A 23734-nucleotide genomic window follows, 5' to 3' on the forward strand; every position below is an offset into this window, starting at 1 on the left:
TACGTGTTACTTCACTAATTGTAACTGCTTGAAAAGGGGCGCGCGTGTATCACGTCAATGGCGCTGCAACTGCGCTTCTAAATATTGTATGAAAATTAGTAGTGACGCGCCACTGCAGGGCTTCTATAAGCGTCTAATTTGAAGGCGCTTAGAGCTATTTGTGAAAGAGTTTGTCTAGGGAAGTACTGACACCTTACCTGTAACTGTTGCCAAGCAGTAATGTGAGCATTACTGCATTCCAGTTTTTTGGTGAAGCTACTGACACGTGGGCTTTGATACTTTATGTTTGATACTTCCCATGACAGGTGCAGGTTGTTGTGCCCCTCAGATCTTTGGGATTTAGAGTTCTAAGTGACAATGCAACTGTTATGGATAGGCGTGCCGTTTACCACTAGGTGTATGACTTTTTCGTCCCATCACTTTCTATCACAAAAAATATTATGAGTATATAGTAAATGTAGGGAAAATAGTGACACCCGATCCCTAGATTTTGGTTAGGAACTAAGAGAAAGCCTCTGAAATTCTCCAGATGAAATCTACTTTTTATTTTCTTAGGCACTCAATTCCTTTGTAATAGTGCCACGTGATTATGTTAATAATGATGAAATTGAAAAAAAAAGGGTCTCCTCGAACATTATGGTCTTGATTTTATACTAAATTCATTCCTTCAATATCTGATAATTAATGGTGAAACGGAAGAAGAATTAATCGCTGAAATTTTACGAAAATTGCCAATATACAAAAAGAAATGCTTTTAAATCTTTTAAATATTCCGGCTAGTCGAAAGATGAAGCTCTCATCTTTTTTATAGAGATGGATCGGAACAAGTCACCGTATGAGATTACGGGAAAATGTTTAATATTAAGGAAGTGCCTGTTGTTTTCATGTTACAAATAAATCTAAGAAACTAAACGAATGTGCAATCCTCTCAGAATTCAGCATAGAATTAATAATATCACTCCAAAAGTAATAGTTATAAATTCGTAAATCACACTACACGAAGAATTCTGAAAATCAACGCCATTAACAAAATTGGTTTAATCCACTTAAATGTTGTATCGTAAAGGGAGTTGTGATGGATCATGCGGACAAAACGAGTACAAGCAAGCCATGCCTGAAGAAAGTGAACCAATGTCCGATGAAAACTTATGTTTTTATCTGTAATGGCATTTCTCAAAATGGTTGATAGTACAAATGAAAGTGTGTGGGAAAATCCAGCAATACTATCAGAAAGATTTAGCCGTCCAATTTCTTTTTTTTAAGTCCCGACTAGGGAAACCCTGTATCGCGGGTGCCATGGACACACACATTACATAGACAACCACAAATTACACCCAAGTTCACGTGAGAAATAAATATTCCTCCCGGCCCAAGAATCGAACCCGGGACCTCTACGTGGGTAACCGTCCGGCCTTGGATGGAGTTAAATTTTTAAAAGAGACCTGAAAATGTCATACGCGTAGTTGTTGAAATTAAAATTCATATAGTTAGCCCTACTCTAATTTACCAACAAATATGGTAAAGCTATTGGAATCATGCATACGCTATTTTTAACAATAGTTGATATGAAAGTGGCTCAAGTTTTGTCAGAAACTTCATTTGGAGCCCCCATTTCTGGTGCAATACCTGCAGACATGAATAATTTAGAAAGATTGTAAAATAAAGCTATTGACAAAAGTTCCTATCAATGACTTGTTGGATCAGATATATAGAACAAGATACCCAAATGGAAAAATGTTTAAAAAATAAACAAAAGAAAATTTACATATAAAGGAGGTTTAATTCTTTAAACCTGAGTGAATATAGAGCAAATATAGATAAACTCAAGCAAGTGGGTGGCAAAGGCAATATTAAGGACGGCGGACGGAATGATCACTGCAAAGAAATTACTGGTATAGATAAGGGATTGATAAAACGATTTTCTATTTACTTCACATCGTTAGATCACTCGGAAAAGATGTTAATGCCACGCAATTTAGACAGTTTGCTTTCGATACTGCGTAACTGTATGTTAACAAATATAAGTATTTTTCTGTGCTTGAGGTCTTAATTCCGAGCATTAAATGTACACATTTAAAAAAATGTTTAATGAAATTAGCTTATCAAAATAAAAAAACGCGTAATGATCTTTGAAAAGATGGAAGCTATGGATTTATGGCATGAAAGTCCGATCTTGCATGGAGTACTACAGTCACCTGTGGAATGGCTCAGCGAAGTATCAACTTGAAGCTCTTGATTCGATTGAACGCAGAGCCAGGAGACTTATTGGCGACGGTAAGCTCGAATCTAAACTTCGTAGTTTACCCCACTGGCGCAAAATCGCCTGTCTGTCGGTGAGTGTGCCCTTGAGCTCCATCGGCTCATCCCGCCCCCTTTTACCATCGGACATCCAGACGTCGTCGGCGGAATATCATCCTTACATGGTCGATATTCCCTTCAGGCGTACTAAGCTCTTTTCATCATCTTTTATTATCCGCACAGCCGAGGATTGGAATTCCTTACCTGCGGCTGTTTCCAAGTACATACAAACTTTAAGATGCGACTGAATAGATCCTGATCATAGATCATGTTTTCTCCAGAGCTAAGTATTGGTCCAGAGCAAGTACACACGCCAGCACATCAAGCTACACATTGACATATCTTGTTCCGTTGCACTGGAGGCGATTTTCGAACAAATATGTGTAGTCTGAAGTACCGTTGTCCGTACATTACATTTTTTTTTAAACTTAAATCTTCCCATAGGCCATCCACAACCTACTGCCCGGTCTCGCTCGTCCCTCAATGGGCAACGTCGTCTTCGCTGTATTTTGAATTACTTTCCTAAAGTACAATTTTTATTGCCCACATACAGTTTTTAATCAAATATACAATGTGATGTGTTTACACGCCATTACAAAAAACTCGAAATCCCGGATAACGCCTAATAAATCAATATCAAATCCGCCAAATATTTTGTTACTTATTATCAACCTAAAATAAAATAGCAATAAACCTGAGACGATGTTTCCAACGGGTGATATTTTAAACAACCGAAGACTTTTGTAATGACGAATGGCTCCCATGAGTCGCGATAAGGGTGATAGAGTTGACCTGCGAAATATATGTGACAATAAATCGAATCGAAACCTTTCCGGCTGAACAGTGAAACGGGGAAAAAACTTTTTGAATATTTCCCGTAGTATTGTGAGAGGCAGATTACTATTAGAGGTTTTAAGTAGGGTGGAGTGCTGCCTCCATTCCACTGTACGTGCAGGCACAGAAGGGGTCGTACTCTGCTAAAAATATATACGGGTAATATACAGGAAACCTTGCAAACTTACGTAACCGAAATACAGCTCCCTTTACTGGCATAACATCTACGCCTACACTTCAGTGTAAATAAAAATTTAATAACATTGCTACCTTTAATTTCGAATGTACTTTGAATAATTGTAACTTTTTCATTGACAAAAAAACGATTTTTCCCTCATCAGAATCTGACTTCTCGGTGACAATGGGACTGGTACGGACTCCTTTGTACATTTTCTATTTCCTTTTCTGGTTGTCATGGTGACGGTGATTTGTTGATTACATGTATTGTGTCAAGTGACAAGTCGACTTTTATTTGCGGAAATTAATTAGTAATTTGTGATAGCCGAAACGAACCCGGAGAAGCATCAGGGAACGCCTCGAGAGTATACCCTTTCAAACAAAACAAGAATTTTCAAAATCGGCGCACAATTGATGGAGAAATTGGTGTATACACGGGAGATGCCTGTAAAATTTGAGGATTTTCTTCGATTGTCATGGTATCCTCTCATGAGATTCTGACTTCGTGACAATGGGACCACCACGAGAGTACATCCAAACAAAAAAGAGTTTTCAAAATCGGTCCACAATTGACGGAGATATCTGAAAACATACATACAGCCGAACGTATAACCTCCTCCTTTTTTTGAAGTCGGTTAAAACATACATTTACAACGTAGTGGTTACATTCTCTTGGGATATGCAAAATGTTGACATAAATTGGAATTTTGACGTTTTACAGAATTTATTTCGACACAGGAAATTGCATGGAAATTTACAGTATAAATGTAATGTGAATATTACATTTATTCTGTAAAACAGCTTTTACTAATTGGTTCATCTCACTTAATTACAATGAAACGGAGAACCTACTGTACCCTTAATATACATATAATATACAATGGCCACTCACTTCAACACATATTTTTTATTTGGTTTTTTTCTTTTTATTTGCGATTTTAATTTTTTTTTCTTTTTTATTGTTACAATTTTAGTGATTAAGTTTCAACATGTTTTAATTTTGTTGATTTGTTAGAGTCAGTTAGTGTTTATGCTAGTTGTGATTGGTAAATTTATTTCTATTACTGTAGAGAAATGGAGGAGCGGATCTTCCTGCCATAGGCACTTACTAGGAAGTCCCAACCTTAATATCACTGGATATTAAGAAGAAAGAAATAAACTTTTTTAATATTTTTTTTCAAACGACACTACATTTTGTTACTTTAACTACTCGTATTTCACACAACTCATCGATTGTGTTTTGAGTACCATTAAAAAAAGAAATCTTAAAATCTTTCAATTTAACATCTCTATTTTTTAACAGCACAGGAATTTGTAAAATTTGTTGTGACATTTTCAATATACATTGAATATGCGACATTACTTCGAAATAGAGAGAATGTCGCAATTTACGAGAAATGGACCGCAGGATCTTTGTGGACCTTTTGTGTAGAACCTACATTGTTCAAATGCCTATTAATACTAGAAAACATTGACTTACCATGGTAGGTCAATGCTAAAAAAGGTATTTGAATCCGTTTTTTTCGTGGTAAGAGACTATGATGATACTTTAAGAAATTTGAACATTATTGCCTTATACCTCTATTATAGTATTAAAGTAGAGAGCTTGTAATAAAAGCCACGGTGAGGAGTAAAAGAGGATTAATCGTCCTTTTGAATGTAATTTCACATTAAAATAAATCGTGGTGAATGGCGAAACTCTTTGTCTGTAGGCGAGTTTTCACTTAAACACGGCGAAGCGCCAGCACCGCCGCCGCTCTCCCATCACTCCTCTTTGTTACCAACAAACTTTCATCGAACTTTCTCAGAGATAAATAATTTAATCTGTAACACCCATTTAAGCGAGCCGGCGCAGTTTGCTTCAGGGCTGTATCGCTATTAAACTGTAGATTCTCGCGAAGCTTTAATGAAAGTAAACCTGTTTATTCCAGCCGCCTGTTAACCGTTTCAGTATGCTCTCCGAGTTACGAAATTTGAATAGATATTTATTTTTTATGTATTTTAGAATTCCCACATTTTAGGGGAATTAATCTAAAAAAAAGTTATAAAAAGGTAAGAGCGGTTACATACGGCGACTTTTAGAAGCGATGCAAACTCGACACAAACGCGATGCAATTGCGATGCAGTCTCTAATCGTCTTCCTTTACACACACGCGCGATTTTAAGCAGCGATGCAAACGCGACGTAAGCGCGCGACTGCATCGATGCAATCGCCTATAAATCCTAAGTGTAGCGATGCAATTGCGCGTTATTATCGACGCAATCGTCTATAAGTCGCAAGTGTAGCGATGCAATCGCGCGCTTTACTTAACCACTCGAAGAATAAGAATGATTTATTGCATTAACGCCGAGACACACAGAAGCTTAAAACTACAATACAGTATACAATATTATAACTTAAAACTACAATATTGGTACAGTAAAATAAATATAAACACAGAAAAGCAATTTGCATACAAATGCACAAGTTAAACGCACAATAAAAATAAAAATAAATGCGTGTCGCGGCGCACGCAAATGGGACTTCCTCAGCTTTTAGCTATGGACAGAAAAGCTAACCTGTAGCCATGGGTTTCGTCAATGTAAAACAATAAATACTTACATAAACTGTGTGTGTAATATTGTCCCTATTTTGAAAATACGACTTTTAAAAACAGATGTCGATTGTTTACATTTCCGATTCTTTTTTGCTAATAACTACAGACAATAATAAAGTACAAATAAAATACAAACAAAATAAAATAAAATAAACTACAAACAAAAATAATAATAAATAAAGTGTCGTGTTTTTCTGATCTCAGCTCCACTCTAGATATCTACGCATCTATTCACTGAGGTATGAGTAGCGCTAGGCTTTCCTCTGTATTCATTAGTCAGAGCTTTCGAACGCAACCTACATTCACCTGCGCCTACAGCCCCAATAGCTCTTCACGGGTCGAATTGCTAATACCTTAATACGGTACATCGACGAGTGACTTAAACCCATTAGGCTATAGAATTCTATCATCTCGACGAAACAGGTCTCAAATGAAAATTGCAACACTTCAACTTGTATAATATGCGTGAGATGACTTTTGAAACAAACATTTCCCACCCGACTGAGGAAATTACTCAGCGACACTGACAGATGACACCAATAACTCCCTGCGGGTCGCAAACACGCTCACTCTATTTTCAAAGGCAATTGTTGACGCGGAAAATTTTGGTTTCAATTACTGCGAATTTATCAATCGTTCTTGAGGCGACAGACGAGTTGAATGAACTTCTTATAAATAACGTGAGAAAAATATCGTTTCACTTATAGTGAAATTATGTTGGCTACTTTATTATTCTGCGTTAGTTATAGGTACGAAAATGTCGCAAATAAATTTAAATTTAAATAGTTCGTAAATATTTTTGGCAATGCAATTACTTCGAGGTTCTCTCTTAACGAGTTTTCAAAGAGTTTCATTACATTACTTTTTTTAGGAATCTTTGCATTTTGACCGACGACGACTTTAGTAAAGTAATTACTATTTATATTGCAAGCTCTTTGAATTACTTTATGCTTTTCGCAAGTAATCCCGACATTCAGAAGGTATAAAACATAATAATGACTTGTATATTTATATTTCAAAATTTACCTGTAGTGACTTTCAGCTCTAAAATTAAATTTGGAACACTGAACAATATTTGTGAAGCTTTCTTTGTAATTTGGTCGGTTAGTACGAGCTGAAGTTGGCGGCGTCGGATAACCTGAAGGAGAACTACACGACGGTTGTGATCCACGTGAAGGACGTGAACGATAACCCGCCCGTGTTTGAGCGCCCTACCTACCGCACCCAGATCACCGAGGAAGATGACCGCAATTTGCCAAAACGCGTCTTACAGGTCCACTTCATCAGTATAAATATAAAAACCTCATTCGACTCTTTATTGAACCTCAACTTCGAGTACTCCAAAAAAGAATCGTCTGCGGTTATAAAGTCGTAGTAGTCCTTGTTCGATTTTGCATGGCATGGACTTTTCGTTTGTGGTGCAGTAGATTTTTATTTCGCTACAGTCATGTTTTGTTTTGTTGCTACTGTTCGTTTTGTCGTTGTTTTTTTTTTATTCTATTGTAGAATTTGCATTCAAATTTTCTATAGCAGCAGCCTCGCAAGACAATAGCCGACTCTCCAAGGATTCAATATTTGAAATGATTCTTTTACAGGCTTCTACTGTTTCAGAGAAATATTATTATAAAGAAACATAATTTAGTGTACTTAATACTCAAAATAGTACGTTAGTCTCAATTCTTATTTATTTTTTATTTATTAAAACACTCTATTGTAAATTAAATTACAAATATTCAGAAACATTTTAAAATATTTGTGTAGAAAGGCGAGCTTACCCAAAAAGAGATTTCTTCCAAATAACCTTTGAAAATCTGAAAGGAAAGTTGGTTTTTGAGGTGGCACTAAAAATAGATAAATAAAGAAATTGAATATATTGTACTCAGTAAATACACTGATAAATTTATTATATCAAATGTATGTACAAATACATATATGTTGCGTAATGTTGATACACTAATACATACAAAATCTATAGTAAAATGAATGCCTAAAATAAAACTGTAAATCAATATATCAAATGTAAATTAACGTGGAGTTTGAACAATCCCAAAGCTTCAAAAGAGCACCCTTGAAAACCCGGACCGAAGGCGACTGTCTGACCTCGACCGGGAGAAGGTTCCACATACGGGCAGCGTTTACTGTACATCTTACTTTTACTATGAACAAATTTATAATTTAAATGAGCAGTCAAACGTAAATCGAATTGTGATTCTTACGGATTTGTTCTACACAAATCGCTTACCAAAACCTTTTTAATTTTTTCTTCACAACGGGCTAAGTTCAATAATGCTCTTGAAACATTTCAAAGCGGCCATCGCGATCGGAGTTTTTTTTAATGCATTTTAAAGTCAAACTCGAGTTTTCCCATTTTTGTAACGATAATGACTAGAAGTTTAGCGGAATGGCTGCGAGTTCGCGAGCACGTACACGAACTGTACTTTTCAATTATTACATCAAACCCCGAAAAGTTCTTGTCGGAGTACACGTTAACTCCTGTTTTGCGATTCATCTACGTTGGGTTTGGAGAAACATTTTTTTAACTTTTAAACAAAAATAAAATGTAAGTATCATAATTATCATCATCAACCCATTTACACGTCCCACTTCTGGGCATGGGTCTCGTATCAGGCGAGGATTTAGTCCATAGCTCGGCACGCTGCGCCAATGCGGGTTGGAGATTTCACACGTTTAATCACGATGCTTTTCTTCACCGGAAAGCTCATGGTAAATTTCGAATTAATTTTTCACACATAAATGCGAAAAAACCCACGAGGTGAGCCCGGACTCGATCCCTCTGTTTGAGAGACGGTTGGTTAAACCATTAGGCTACGACGGCTTTTTTTTGTAAAATGCATCGAATAACAAAAATTTCGCAGTAAAACAACAGCGAGTATCGAATTGATTTATTACTCATCGTTTCCTTTACCGTGAAAATGCGTTTCGAGTTTCATTTCAGAGAAATAATTAGTATAGCATTTATACGAATGAATACTATTTGAAATAAGATAAATTAAAAACAGATATTGAAAATATACACTGTATTAATAATTATAATATATACACACTTTTATGTCGTATATTAATTACGAATACTCATTACCGTACCTGTACAATAAAATAATTTTTATTAACATTAAATTAATAGTAGGTACATTTAATTTCCGAAAATATCGAAATACATATTTATTTGGACAATTAAGCCCATGTTTAGATCAAGAACGCACTGATTCTTTTTGAGTTAGTTAACAAGTGCGCATGAGCATGGTGTGTAAATTATGCGTGTGCGCAGTACGACCTGGTGCTGGTGGCTTCGGATGGACGCAACGAGAACTCGACGCGGGTCGTCGTGCACGTCTTGGACGTCAATGATCGACCCCCAACCTTCTCTCGCAGTGCTTACGTCACACAAGCATTGGAAGAAACTGGCCCTTATCCTCACCCTTTAATACAGGTTTTTTATTATTTTTTTTATTCGGTGATGGAGCAAATGATTCATTGGGAACAATACAGTTTACTAACCCTTAAAATAATTACGTCAGAGAATTTTGTTTCAAAGAGGCTTGCGTCTGCCATGCGTCAAGTAAGTTAACAGAATCATATTTTAATTAAACTAACGGCTAACTTTTACGTTAAAGTTTTGCAAATTTCTAAGCTACTCTTAAACAGTACAGATGATCCCTACATAGTTAAACGTATTATTAAAATTTGTTAAGGTATCCTTTTACTCCATTTACAAAAAATTAAAAAAAAATTAATAAAAAAAAATTTTAAAGATAAATTACAATTGAATTGTTTCTCATTATTTAGTTTACTTAATTAACAAACGATTTACAAAAGACCTGCTCCTAAGTACACAACAAAGTCGTACTTTTACGTATTATTTGTTCCCTTTAATTGTTTTGGAACCAAATATTTATTTTTAATTTTAATTTTATGTCCTTACTCCTATCCAGCATTTTAATTAGTCATTTTATTAATGTAAACTTTTGAACTTTTGTGAAATTCAAAAGTACATTTAGTAAAGCGAGCTTTGCCTTTCCGGCTCAATATTGCCGCTTAAATTTTTTTTGACATGTAAATAGTAGAAACAATGGATTAAACATCAACACTAAAAGTTTGACCATTGTAAAAATAGTGATTTATACTACCCTCCTTTACATAACTAACACGAGAAGAGATATTGGCACCTAAAGTTATATTGTCGTATAAAAAATGTCGACTACGCTGATTTTACTTAACAATAAAACCGAAACTTAATAAGGTATTAAAAAACCGATTGATTGGTATGTTAATAACTCAACTTCGCTAAAAATGTGATTACGTTAGTCAATAAGGAGGGCAGTATACGTCATTATCAGAGGTCGGAATAATTAAGGTGTATTTACCTAAACTTCAAATAACATTCATAGAGTGAACAACACCTCCCTCTTAAAATTTCAATCATATAAATATATACTACCTGAAAAAAAGTTGCTGTTGTCAATTACAAAAGCTTGTGTTCTAAATACGGAATAAATTGATGACCAGCCTGTCGTAGCAAAGTGATTGCTAATTGTGTACAACAACAATATGAAACATTTAAAAAAAAACTTTTCAGACGGAGGTATTATTTACGCTATGTGCTTCCTTTCTTAAAGTATAGGTAAATTACTGAGCTGACAAGACAATACTGATGTCAGCGGTCAGGCTTTTATTTTACGCGTCTATCCTGCTGTACTTATTTTAATTTATTATAATACATTTTAAGATATTTTGTATTACAGGTAAGTTAGATATAACTAATTATAAGAATAATGATGCTACGGAACAAAATGACATTATTGTCCAACATTCTATAGCATATGTATGTATTGCGTCTGTGTTATGAGTTTGACTTGCACGTTAGGCGTTTACTTTAGCTTCCTAGAGCTTATTGCATGTTTAATATAAGTCAGATTACCTCACTAGCTCGAATTTGGAACCGTATAGTGAATCTAGGGACACAAACCAATAATGTGATTGGAGTTTGGGCTGTGTTGCTAGCTGAATATTGGGATAGACCTAAATTAACATTTAACTTTTACAAAATTAAACTAAGAAGCTTGGACTTTGTTTTAAGGTCATTTTAAAAGCTACAGAATTGAAAGAAAAGCTACATATTCATGCCGAGTACGAAATAAAAGCTGGTTTCTTACACGTTCTGCGGTATTTTACTATTATAAATTAAAATATATATATAAATTAAAAAAATGTACTCAAATTTTGGGGAAATGGTAATTTAATTCTATTTCTTTCTGAAAGTAGGTAAATTTAAATTTGAAACCTTAGTTTTATAACGGTATTGGTTTCTTAGACTTATTAATTTTAAAGTTTTATATCTCCATCTTTATGAAACCCCATCTAAAGTATAATAACATTTCGTTTATCATCATTATCGATTAAATAAATAAAATAATAAGATATACATTGTATTCCATTCTTGACTAACATTTTACCGGCGGCGTCGGAGAATCTCTCGTACATTTCCCTAAGCTACATTATTAAAAGGTATCGCATTATTCGAGTACAAGTTCATCCCTAATGAGAGCTCTTGGTATAAATTGTAGTCATCGTGGTAGAATCTACTATAAATCTCACTGCAATGATATTTTCTCCTCTAAGGAGGTTTTATTTATCGAGTTCTAGTTTTTTATTATCTAATTATCTAACATAAGGTTTGTTTTATCGAAATTGGTAATGAAACTCCTTTTTCGGAACACAATCGAGTATATTTATTTTTTCCGAACAAATCGTTTGAAACAAACAAATATACGTGATTTGGATAGGGAAAAAAATAGTATCATGTCCAATAAGGTATTTTTATTTGTTGTAGAGGTATATAGGTAATTACATAATAACACAACATACAATTTGTAGGTATAGTCGAAGTCAAAAGCGAGCTTGAAATTCAGTAACCGCAAAACATTTAAAAATCTGCTTCACGTCAGTCTGTGGTGTCATTCATCATAATCCGACAATGTTTAAATGAAGAGCTTTTAAGCAGCGTAAGGATACTTTACAAACTTTTCTATACGCGTGATGTATTATAGTCCGATGACAACCTTTTCAGTTTCAATTTCCATTTCATGTAAAAAAAATCTTTTGGATTGTTGAGAAAAATTTACAGTAACTTACTTTACAGCCGATTTCGGGCAATAAAGGACTAATAATTAAATTAGAATCTGCCGTGGGCATGTAATATCAAAATTGATATGCGGCCACCTTCCATTATAACCATCTGCTAGGCTGCTGCAATAAAAAGGTCCGTAAATTGGCTTGAACTCGACATTTAGTTCAATCATGAAAAATGAGAGTAAAGCCCTTGTCCCAAGTCGCTTGTAGTGATAAGCTTTTTTATAATTGGAGTGAGATTCGCAAATGATCCGCGTAATTACGCAAACGTCTGACCCTCTTCATCTCTCCTGCTCCGAACATTGTGCCGTAATAATTGGACTCTATACTCTTAATAGCAATTATCATTCTTCGTCGCCCTCATTTTGCAAATAAAAATATGATTATATATACTTTTATCTGTTACTTCTCTTTAGGTAATGTTTGACAGAATAAAACACGCAAAAGGAATTTTTATAGGGCTTTTCAATTTATTATATTTTTAGTGCAATTGTTCGCAGTTCATTTTTGAGACTTTCTGCATATTCTTTATATTGGCGGCCTCGGAAGTTTGGCTTACTTTCGGAGCGCCACAGACGTCTTCCGTCTGTATACCTAACGGTGCAAGCAACCCGCAATGTTGGCGGGATCATAACTTCCAAACTTCCACTGCATCTTCTACGCTTCTAACATACCCAATTTAAACTAACGCTGTTCTGAAAAACGGTTCGTAACAAGTTGCTATCGATAATTTCGTTAATTCTAATATGTATCTCCAGAGATCGTTAGTATTAAATAATATTTAATTCGATAAACGAAAACACATCGGATCTAAAATGGCATATGACCAACTAAACTTCATAGTTCTGATATTGGCTGTTGTGTCCGCCGTGATCAATGAATCTAAAAACAAATATACGTGATGTTAAATCCGAAAAAATAATTTCATTTCAAGTGTGTTATAATTGCAAAAACCTAATAACTCGATATACTTTCGTACAATTAGGTGTAAGTGTGATTATGTATGCATACCTATGTGAACGTAACATACAATTTACCATCATTTCACCACATTCCTTGAAATCATAAAATAATATGCAAAAGTATAATTACTTATGGGTTATTACCCATAATGCCAAAAGTTTTATAGGTAATATTATAATAATTCAACAAACCGTTATGGATAATTATTTTGATTGTAACTTCGATATGTATTACAGTATTCGATATATACAGACAAAGTAATATTTTGTGAAATCTAAATGAAATAGATTTGATACTATACCTTTCTACAAAATGAAACTTAAGCATGTTTGAATTATGAATAAAACATTAACAAAGTTGTTTTCTGTCTACATGTCGTAAACACAGAGTGCTTGTGTTTTAGAGGAATTAGTTAAAACGTTTGCCTATTCTTGAGAAGGGCCTAAGCATATAACTACGTGAAGCTTTCCTAACTTTCCTAACTTGTGTATGATTCAATGATAGAAACACAAACAAAGTCCAAGTTTATAACACAATGTATCTATTAAGGGATATAGACGTTTTCCCATTAACAGTGTAGATATTTTGGCTTAACTGTTTTATAAGTACATAATTAGATAGTGCTGATGAGAATAACTATCTTATATATCTTTCAAGGTTTATTAGGTAAATTTGAACTAGATACTTACGTAATAAATGATTATCACTAATTAAGTTTTTTTACCATGGTATGAGTTCTTTTCGTTTTCCTGATATTTATCGGTTACACGCTCCATGGATTTGCTGTTCAGTGTATTCAGTTCGGATTGACTGTTCAGTGTATTCAGTCAACCCGTGACCACAGAGCGTGTACCCGTTCCGATTTTCCCGGAAAACAAAAAGAACTCATACCGTGGTAAGAAACCAGTAATTAGTGTTAATCATTTACCTAAAGCTATTACACATAAAATTGTGAAAGTAATAAATAATTTCTATGATACAGGTCACCGCCACTGACGGTGACAAAGACAGACAACAAAACATCGTATATTTCCTAACCGGGCAAGGCATTGACCCTGACAACCCTGCGAACAGCAAGTTCGATATCAATCGCACAACCGGAGAAATCTTTGTGCTCAAAGTAAGTACTACCTATTTCACTAATTTCAACATTCCGTTAACACAAAAGCGTAGACTGCAGAGCAGAGATAGCAACAGAGAAGTATGTGCTCTGCATGCAGAATGCAATCACACATTTTTTGCATTCCATTTGTGTTATATCCTGAACATATTTCTGCAACCAGAAAACCAACACTTTTTTTTTTATTATTATACCAAGTGACGGGACGAACAAGTCTTGCACCTGGTGTTAAGGGACACGCCTGTTCATAGCAGTTGTAGAGCTTTAAGTCGCAAAGATCTGAGGGACACTTGCGCCATTGCGCCCGTCACCTTATGTCATAAGTTAACAAGTCTCATGTGCCTGTAATTTTGCCTTCAAAACCGGAATACAATAATGTGAGCGTTACCGCTTTCGGACAGAAAGGGGTAAAGTGGCAATATTTCCCTGGATGAATTTTTTCACTAAAAGCTACTACAACTAAACTAGTCCACTGAACTGTTAAAGAGACCTGACTAACAAACACTTTTTGTTTTCAATATTTATAGCTGTTAAGGAAACCTGAAAAGAAAATTGCGTAATTTTTATTACAATTGTTTTTTCACAGCCTCTGGATCGTGATCAACCTAATGGACGACCACAATGGAGGTTCACAGTGTTTGCTCAAGATGAGGGTGGTGAAGGCCTCGTGGGATATGCCGACGTCCAAGTCAACCTTAAAGACATTAACGATAATGCGCCTATTTTCCCTCAAGGAGTTTATTTTGGAAATGTAACCGAAAACGGCACGGCTGGCATGGTCGTTATGACAATGACTGCGATTGATTATGACGATCCGGCTGAAAGCAATAACGCAAAGCTTTGGTATTCAATAGAAAAGAATGTGATAGAAGAAGAAACTGGATCTCCTATTTTCGAGATCGAACCTGAAACTGGTGTAATAAAAACTGCAGTTTGCTGTTTGGATCGTGAAAGGACACCTGATTACTCTATACAAATCGTAGCATCCGATGGAGGGGGTTTAAAAGGAACAGGTACCGCATCAATAAGAGTCAAAGATATTAACGATATGCCCCCGCAGTTCACAAAGGATGAATGGTTTACCGAAGTCGATGAAACTGATGGCACTAATCTTCCTGAAATGCCCATTCTTACTGTCACCGTACATGATGAAGATGAAACTAATAAATTCCAATACAAAGTTATTGAAAATAGTGGATATGGTGCTGATAAATTTACTATGGTTAGAAATAACGACGGTACAGGATCATTGAAAATTGTACAGCCGTTAGATTATGAAGACCAATTACAAAGTAATGGCTTCAGATTTAGGATACAAGTTAATGATAAAGGAGAAGATAATGACAACGATAAATATCACGTAGCTTATTCGTGGGTAGTAGTTAAACTTAGAGATATTAATGACAATAAACCGCAGTTTGAAAGGGCTAATATAGAAGTGTCAGTTTATGAAAACGCCGAAGTCGGCAAGAGCTTAGAAACGTTCAAAGCAACTGATCCGGATCAAGGTGGTAAAAGTAAAGTATCGTACGCTATTGATAGGTCGTCGGACAGAAAGCGACAATTCTCAATTAACCAAGAAGGGACAGTCAGCATACAGAGATCTTTAGACAGGGAGGATACGCCACGTCACCAAGTCAAAATTTTGGCCATTGACGATGGAGTTCCACCAAGAACTGCTACTGCTACTCTTACTGTTATAGTCCAAGACATAAATGACAATGCTCCTACATTCTTGAAAGACTATAGACCGGTTCTTACTGAGCATATTACACCTAAGAAAGTAGCTGAAATTTTAGCAACGGACGATGATGATAGATCCAAGAGCAATGGACCACCATTCCAGTTTAGACTTGACCCTGGAGCGGATGACATTATAAGGGCATCCTTCAAAGTAGAACAAGACCAGAAGGGTGCGAACGGTGATGGCATGGCTATTGTTTCTTCTTTGCGGTCATTTGACAGGGAACAACAGAAGGAGTATCTCATTCCAATCATAATCAAAGACCACGGAAATCCAGCGATGACAGGAACAAGTACGCTGACGGTAGTCATTGGTGACGTAAATGACAATAAAATGCAGCCCGGATCAAAAGATATTCTCGTATACAACTATCAAGGGCAAGCACCTGATACTGAAATTGGACGAGTATATGTTTACGACCTTGATGACTGGGATTTACCAGATAAAAAATTCTTTTGGGAAAGTACAGAACATCCAAATTTCACACTGAACGAAGAGACAGGTATGATACAAATGAAGCATAAAACAAAAGAAGGTAAATATCACCTAAAATTCAAAGTATACGATCGAAAACATACACAAACAGACGTACCTGCAAATGTTACAGTGTATGTTAAAGAAATATCACACGAAGCTATAATAAACTCCGGGTCGATACGGATATCAGGTATATCAGATGAAGACTTTATTAGAGTCTGGAACTATAAAGCTCTTGCCGTTTCTCGAAGTAAATTAGACATTTTCAAAGACAAGTTAGCTGACCTGTTAAACACGGAACGAGAAAATATTGATGTGTTCAGTGTACAACTGAGAAAGAAACACCCACCTGTGACTGATGTCCGGTTTTCAGCACACGGTGCTCATTATTACAAGCCAATCAGATTAAATGGTATCGTATTGATGCACAGGGAAGAAATTGAGAGAGCGGTCGGAATCAACATTACAATGGTTGGTATAGACGAATGCATTTATGAGAACCAAATGTGTGAGGGCTCTTGCACAAATGTTTTAGATATCAGCAATCTTCCGTATATGGTTAATGCAAATAAAACTGCATTAGTTGGTGTTCGAGTAGATGTGATTGCAGAATGCACTTGTGGAGCCAGAAACTTTACTCAGGCAGAAACTTGCCGCAACTCGCCGTGCTATAATGGAGGCAGGTGCATTGAAGGGAAATATGGTTTAACATGCTCCTGTCCACCTGGTTACACCGGACCAAGATGTCAACAAACTACAAGAAGTTTTAGAGGAACAGGTTGGGCTTGGTATCCGGCCCTGGAAATGTGCGATAGTTCACATTTAAGCTTTGAATTTGTTACTAGAAAATCCGAAGGTGTACTGTTATACAACGGGCCCATTGTACCACCGGAGCCTGAAGAAATAATGGTATCCGACTTCGTCTCTGTAGAGCTGGAAAGAGGACATCCCAGGCTTTTGATTGACTTTGGGTCGGGTACCTTAGAACTGAGAGTCAAAACTAAGAAGACTTTAGATGACGGTGAATGGCATCGTATCGATATATTCTGGGACACTGAAAACGTACGAATGGTTGTAGATTTCTGTAAGTCTGCTGATATTCAAGAAATGGAAGATGGTACTCCTCCAGAATTTGACGATTCGACCTGTCAAGCCACAGGAACCATACCACCGTTCAATGAATACCTGAATGTTAACTCACCCCTACAGATTGGTGGTTTGTACATAGAACACTTTGACCCTACACATTATCATTGGCAGTACATGCCAATTGGCAAAGGATTTGACGGATGTATACGAAATCTGATTCATAACAGCAAACTATACGATTTGGCACATCCAGGCATGTTTAGGAATTCTGTTGCGGGATGTCCACAAACTGAAGAAATATGCAATCAAGCAGACACTACTTCACGATGCTGGGAACATGGAACGTGCGTTGGAAGCTTTTCTGAAGCTCGTTGCCAATGTCACCCTGGCTGGACTGGACCATCCTGCAATTTACCTACAACTCCGACGAGCTTTAGGCCTCAAAGCTATGTTAAATTCGCTCTTAGTTTCGAACCTGACAGATTTAGTACACAAATTCAACTGCGATTCCGAACACGTGAACCCCATGGGGAACTTTTCAGAGTCAGTGACCAACATAACCGTGAATATGGCATACTCGAAGTGAAAGACGCACGTTTACATTTCCGATACAATCTAAATTCATTGCGCACTGAAGAACGTGATGTATGGTTAAATGCTGTAGCTGTCGATGATGGTCAATGGCATATAGCTCGTGTCAGTCGGTATGGAAGCTCCGCTACATTAGAAATTGATGGTGGTGAGGGAAGGCGATATAACGAAACCTTTAAGTTCGAAGGTCATCAATGGCTACTGGTTGATAAGCAGGAAGGAGTTTACGCTGGCGGTAAAGCGGAATATACCGGTGTGCGAACCTTTGAAGTATATGCTGATTTCCAAAAAGGTTGCTTGGACGATATCAGGTTGGAAGGCAAGCACCTGCCGCTGCCTCCAGCTATGAACGGCACTCAATGGGGTCAGGCTACAATGGCTAGAAACCTGGATCGCAACTGCCCTTCTAACAGTCCTTGCATCAACGTCCACTGCACTGAACCCTTCGTTTGCGTCGACCTGTGGAACGAATATGAATGCACGTGAGTATCTATTATTTAACGTCACTTTCCGTTTAAAAAACAAGAATACAAAGTTAAAAACTAGTCACTGTTACATGTTTTGCAAACATTCTTAAGTGACAATAGTAATTTTATTTTGAACGACGAAAAATTATTTTTCAATTTGATATTATTATGAGGGCGCACTGAGTTTTCAATTCTTTTAATTTCAAATCATATTTACTCTGTATTTATTTAATGAATTATGTTTTATAATGATTACATACTAATCTTTGTATATTTATTCATTTAAAAACTACTAATGCTTTTATATGACAAATTTGGTTTTTATTTTAACTACTTCCTAATTAACTGCACATTGAACAATCTATATCTAATTGTGGACACTAACTACATTGGCTAATAATATTAAAAAAACCTAACACCCGTGTCAGTTTTAAATACTGTGTTTGTAATACTATTAACAGCTTTTATATCGTGTATTTACTAATATACTAATTGGACTGGTGTCTAGTTGCGGCGAGGGTTTAGTATTGTCACCGGACGGCAAAGGTTGCGTAGACAAGAATGAGTGTCTCTACTTCCCATGCCGCAACGGTGGCTCATGCGTGAATCGTGAGCTTGGGTACCGCTGCCACTGCCCTGAAGGCTATTGGGGGGAGAACTGCGAGCTGGTGCAAGAAGGGCGCACGCTCAAGCTCAGCATGGGGGCGCTCGCTGCTATCCTCGTCTGCCTCCTCATTATAATGAGTGAGCAAGTCTAACTATACTCACACTAGCCGTATCTCACGCACACTCATCCTTTCTAGTACCTTCATATTCATTCATCCATTATATCTGTGTATTGTAGTCGTATGTAGCGTTTATGTTAGTGCATGCTTCGGGGGCTCAGTGCGCGTTTACAAAAACGGTGAGGTAAAGGGTGAAGCGCACTGTTTAGGTGTCCAGAAGGATCGACGCGTTCATCTGGCACTTGCGTGAACATCAACGAGTGTTTGGAGAATCCCTGCCAGAACGGAGGCACCTGTATCGATAGAGATCGAGTGAGAAGATACGATTGTATTTGCGCCATTGGTTACACTGGACATGACTGCGAGCTGGAGCTATTAGCTTCGGGCATCATCACGCCCTCAAGGGATTTCATTATAGCTATCATTGTCTGTTTGTTTATGCTTCTAGGTGAGCACCATTGTTTTTATTTGCATGCCATTTCTCATAAACCGGTAGTGTGAACAGATTGTTACATGAAGGTAAAAGAAAGCATAATATTTCTTCATTTTCCATACAATCGATTGTTAAAGAAAATTTTAAATACTTTCATGTAACAATTTCATTATTATTTGTTTTAATCATTTAGACTCAAATATTTGTATATCTTGTCGTGTACTTACATTTAAAACACTTTTTTTTAAATATTTGACGACCTCTGTGGGCGAATGGCTTGCACACCGGTTTTCATGGTGTCGCCATCGCTGAGGTCCCGGGTTCGATCCCCGGCCGGGTCAATGAAGAAACTAACTTTTCTATATTGTTTGTCTGAATGTTTGGGATCAGAGCAACTTACAGTGCTTCTATTTTCTCAATGTCTCTCGGCAATCATCGGATTTCCGAATGCACAGGGATCGTAATTTCTGTGCCCATTAATTATTAGATTTAAAATCTATAATAATATGAATTTTGAACAACGTACTTATTGTTATTTTGTTTGATTTCCGTGTGAACTATATAGAGCTATAAAACTAATTCCCCATTTTTAATAACATTAACTCCATTTCAATAAGCAAGTTAACAAAAATTATAAAGTAAATAAAGTGTGCTTCTTTTATGTAACTACAAATGAATATTTTCCGGTTATTAATCATTTCAATTCAATCCGTATCTGAACGCATTTCTTCATCTGACATAGCTATGTTAGTATATTCGCCATAGATAGAATAAATAAATTAAATAAATTATCTATCGTGTCTGAGAGTTTAGCAACTTTCCTCCCATTGTATAATAAATAAAAAATGTAATAGCAACTCTATATACTTCCAAATCAACTGAAAGTATCAGGTCTATACTAAAGGTAAAGAGTAACTGAACAAAACTCGACGACAACCGAAACACGAAGTTTGCCGAAGGACATCGAGATAATAGAAGCACTGTATGTGATATTTATTTATTTATTTATCTTTAAAACAATATTTGTCAAATACTTGTTATGGGATTTTAGGAAACTTGTTGTTGTTACTACACATACGTTGATATCAAAGTTATTTTAATTGTTGATATAGAAATATCTATTAGCTATACGTTACTGTTACTTATGTAGCTGAAATACATAATGGGCTGGCTGACAGTTTATTCAGCGCTAGAAATTTCACGCATAATGTAACGTAAAATAGTCATTCATTCTCAAAACAATGTATTTAAACCTAGCTAAATGCAAATATTCGATAGACACAATGATCGAACAAACGAAAACAATAGAAGCAGATCAACACATAACGTATTATTACTAAACCAACGTTCCAAACCCCCTCGGTCGCTTATAGATATTTAATATAGCGGAAATTGAAATTTACTGAAAACAGACCCCTCCCTAGCTCTATTATTACCAATTTCCTTGTCATAAATCATCGAAATAAAGGTCAAAGTAATTAATTGTAATTGCAAAGATACCTTGAACCAAAAAGGTTGTCAATTGAAATTGTCAAATATCTTCTTTGACGGTAACGGAAACAATTGAAAATAGATTTAATATATATTCTTGAACAGCAATGCGGTAAAAGAAAGAACTTGTATACTTGTATATTAGGTAGTTTGTACCAAGTGAATCGTACTATATCTTACACATGCAATACCGCTTTGAAAGCCATGATGATATGTTAACAATGTAATACATATTTAAGGTAAAGCGGACAGTATCGGTGCCACGGTCTCACCAATACCGTTTCGGAACCAGCAAACCTCTATTTTGTATCCCAATGAATGGTAGATGAATTCTATACTATAAAATTCTATGCGTGACCGTAAAACCCAATACATTGGGTAAAGTTTATGAGACAGAGGTTCGGAAGATAAAAAATATTTTAGGTCGGCGTTGACGTAGAGAATTTTCAGATTCTTTAATATATTCGTTATTTCCTAAAATACAAGCCTTAAGTCTTATATTATTAAGTTGACTTTACAAGCATTCGTTTAAATGAAAGGCTTTGCCACGAGTTTCGAATTCATAAGATATTATGTTAATAATTTCATTGTTAGACCCACAATATCAAAATTCTTAGTAAGGCCTTTGATATGTACTGTGGTCGGAATTTTACAAATATTTAGGCAGAAATTTACCTCAAGTAAACAAAAGCCTCTTTATAATATTCTTAATACTCAGAAACCAACATCTTTAGGCTCATGTGAGATGTTTTAGTGTTGTGATTAATTTTTGGAATGTAAATTGCACAAATCTTTTAACTCTAATATATGTATTTCTGTTGCACAGTCTTGGTACTAGTGTTTGTGGTATACAATCGCCGCCGCGAAGCTCACATCAAATACCCCGGCCCCGATGACGACGTACGAGAGAACATCATCAACTATGACGACGAGGGTGGCGGTGAAGACGACATGACCGCCTTCGATATCACGCCTCTACAGATCCCGATTGGCGCACCTTTGCCTGATCATGCCCCTACTAAAATTCCTTGTAAGTTCACGATTAGTTTATATATATAAAGTTAAGTGTATGTAAAGTAATCTAACTGGGTGATGAAAACCTTTCATAGATTTCTCATAGATGGCGCTACGACTAAAAAGTCGTTGAAAAACCAAATACAAAGATCCAACAAACGAGCACTTAGAAAAATTCGTGAGGTCCGCTGGTTCGTTTCATGGCTTAGTTGACATAGCTTCTGTCACGATTTGCTAGAAGACGTCGGTTCGAATCCGACCGGATCGAAGGATTTTTTTCTAAGTGTTCCTTGTATTAATAATTATAATAAAGTTAAATGAAACCTCCAAATATTAAAAATCTTTAGACGCCATTTTCTCAAAACTATGATCATGTTGATTGACACGTTATTGCTTATCGCCATTGAAAAAATGTCCTAGTGGTGAGCTAAGGGACCCTTGGCTGTTTATGTGACCTGGAGTGCCAAAGTTCCGAAACATTAGTAAATAATTTGAACACTAAGCAAGCATTTGCGCACTGCATCCGATTAGTATTCGTTCCGAATCCCGAGACTACATATCGGAACTGTAACGTGACAGATACAGTAACGAGGTTATAGTGTGTCCGACGATAACCAGGTACTCATTCTAGCGAGTGAAACAGTCTTCCCTCACTAGAATGAGTGTCTGGTTATGGTGTACGTGCACACTATGATTTTTGCTAACATAACATGGATGTAGTGTGGTGTATAAAAAAAAGGAGTATCAAACAACGTTAAGCTTGTTTTTGAAATAACATATATTTCGTTTAAAATATCGACCTCTATCGCCTCTAACTTGAGACTGGTGTAGTTCCCAGGTCGTGGAAGCTTGCAAACGTGCAACCTGTGCCCAAAAAGGGAAGCAGAGCTGACCCTGTCAACTATAGACCTTTCTCAGTCACTTCCATACTCTGCAAGACTATGGAACGTGTACTCAACAACCGTCTCCTGTCATACCTTGAAGACAATGACCTATTCAGTGATCGCCAGTATGGATTCCGACGAGTGCGATCTACCGGGGATTTTCTTGTGTATGCCTGTCACATATGGCGCGAGGCTATAGAAAAGCAAGGCGAAGCACTTGCATTGTCTATGGACATTTCTGAAGCCTTTAACAGGATCTGCCACGCAAGCCTTTTAAGCAAGCTTCCATGTTATGGGTTTCCCACTGACCTTTGCAATTGGATCTCGGATTTCTTGAGTGAACGTTTCATTCGAGTGGTCTTAGAAGGCTAATCTTCCGAACATATGGCGATAGATGTTCCGGAGTTCCTCAGGGTTCCGTACTGTCTGCAACTCTCTTTCTGCTGCATATCAATGCTATGTTAATTCTAGGTACCTTTGCGTATGCTGATGACAGCACAGTTGTAGATAGGTACTTGACCAATGCAAAGGTCAGTGGAGAGGAAATCCAGTCTTGTCGAGATATAGACCCTCGACAAGACTGGATTTCCTCCTCACTTAACTACATATAGGGTTAGCCGTTTAGATTTGACGCTCAAGGCAGTCTCCGTTTGGAGCAAAGCCAATCTTGTCAAATTTAA

General features: G+C 36.5%; 1 protein-coding gene across 8 annotated transcripts in view; it reads left to right on the top strand.

Moving 5' to 3' along the window:
- LOC113234980 (neural-cadherin) overlaps positions 1 to 23734 on the top strand; it is a 536163-nt gene that overhangs the window by 505968 nt on the left and 6461 nt on the right. For 5 of the 8 annotated variants that reach the window (XM_026470500.1, XM_026470509.1, XM_026470528.1 and 2 more), the window contains 5 exons: positions 7015 to 7179; positions 14002 to 14139; positions 14726 to 18522; positions 19442 to 19680; positions 21983 to 22186. In XM_026470500.1, coding sequence (XP_026326285.1) covers positions 7015 to 7179; positions 14002 to 14139; positions 14726 to 18522; positions 19442 to 19680; positions 21983 to 22186 — 4543 coding nt within the window. Of the gene's footprint in view, positions 1 to 7014; positions 7180 to 9195; positions 9358 to 14001; positions 14140 to 14725; positions 18523 to 19015; positions 19252 to 19441; positions 19681 to 21982; positions 22187 to 23734 lie in introns of all 8 variants that reach the window. The other 3 variants (XM_026470517.1, XM_026470542.1, XM_026470524.1) reach the window with 2 other exon arrangements.

The sequence above is a fragment of the Hyposmocoma kahamanoa genome, unplaced genomic scaffold (assembly GCF_003589595.1).
Source record: "Hyposmocoma kahamanoa isolate Upper Pololo Valley unplaced genomic scaffold, ASM358959v1 102, whole genome shotgun sequence".
Classification (NCBI taxonomy): Eukaryota; Metazoa; Arthropoda; class Insecta; order Lepidoptera; family Cosmopterigidae; genus Hyposmocoma; species Hyposmocoma kahamanoa.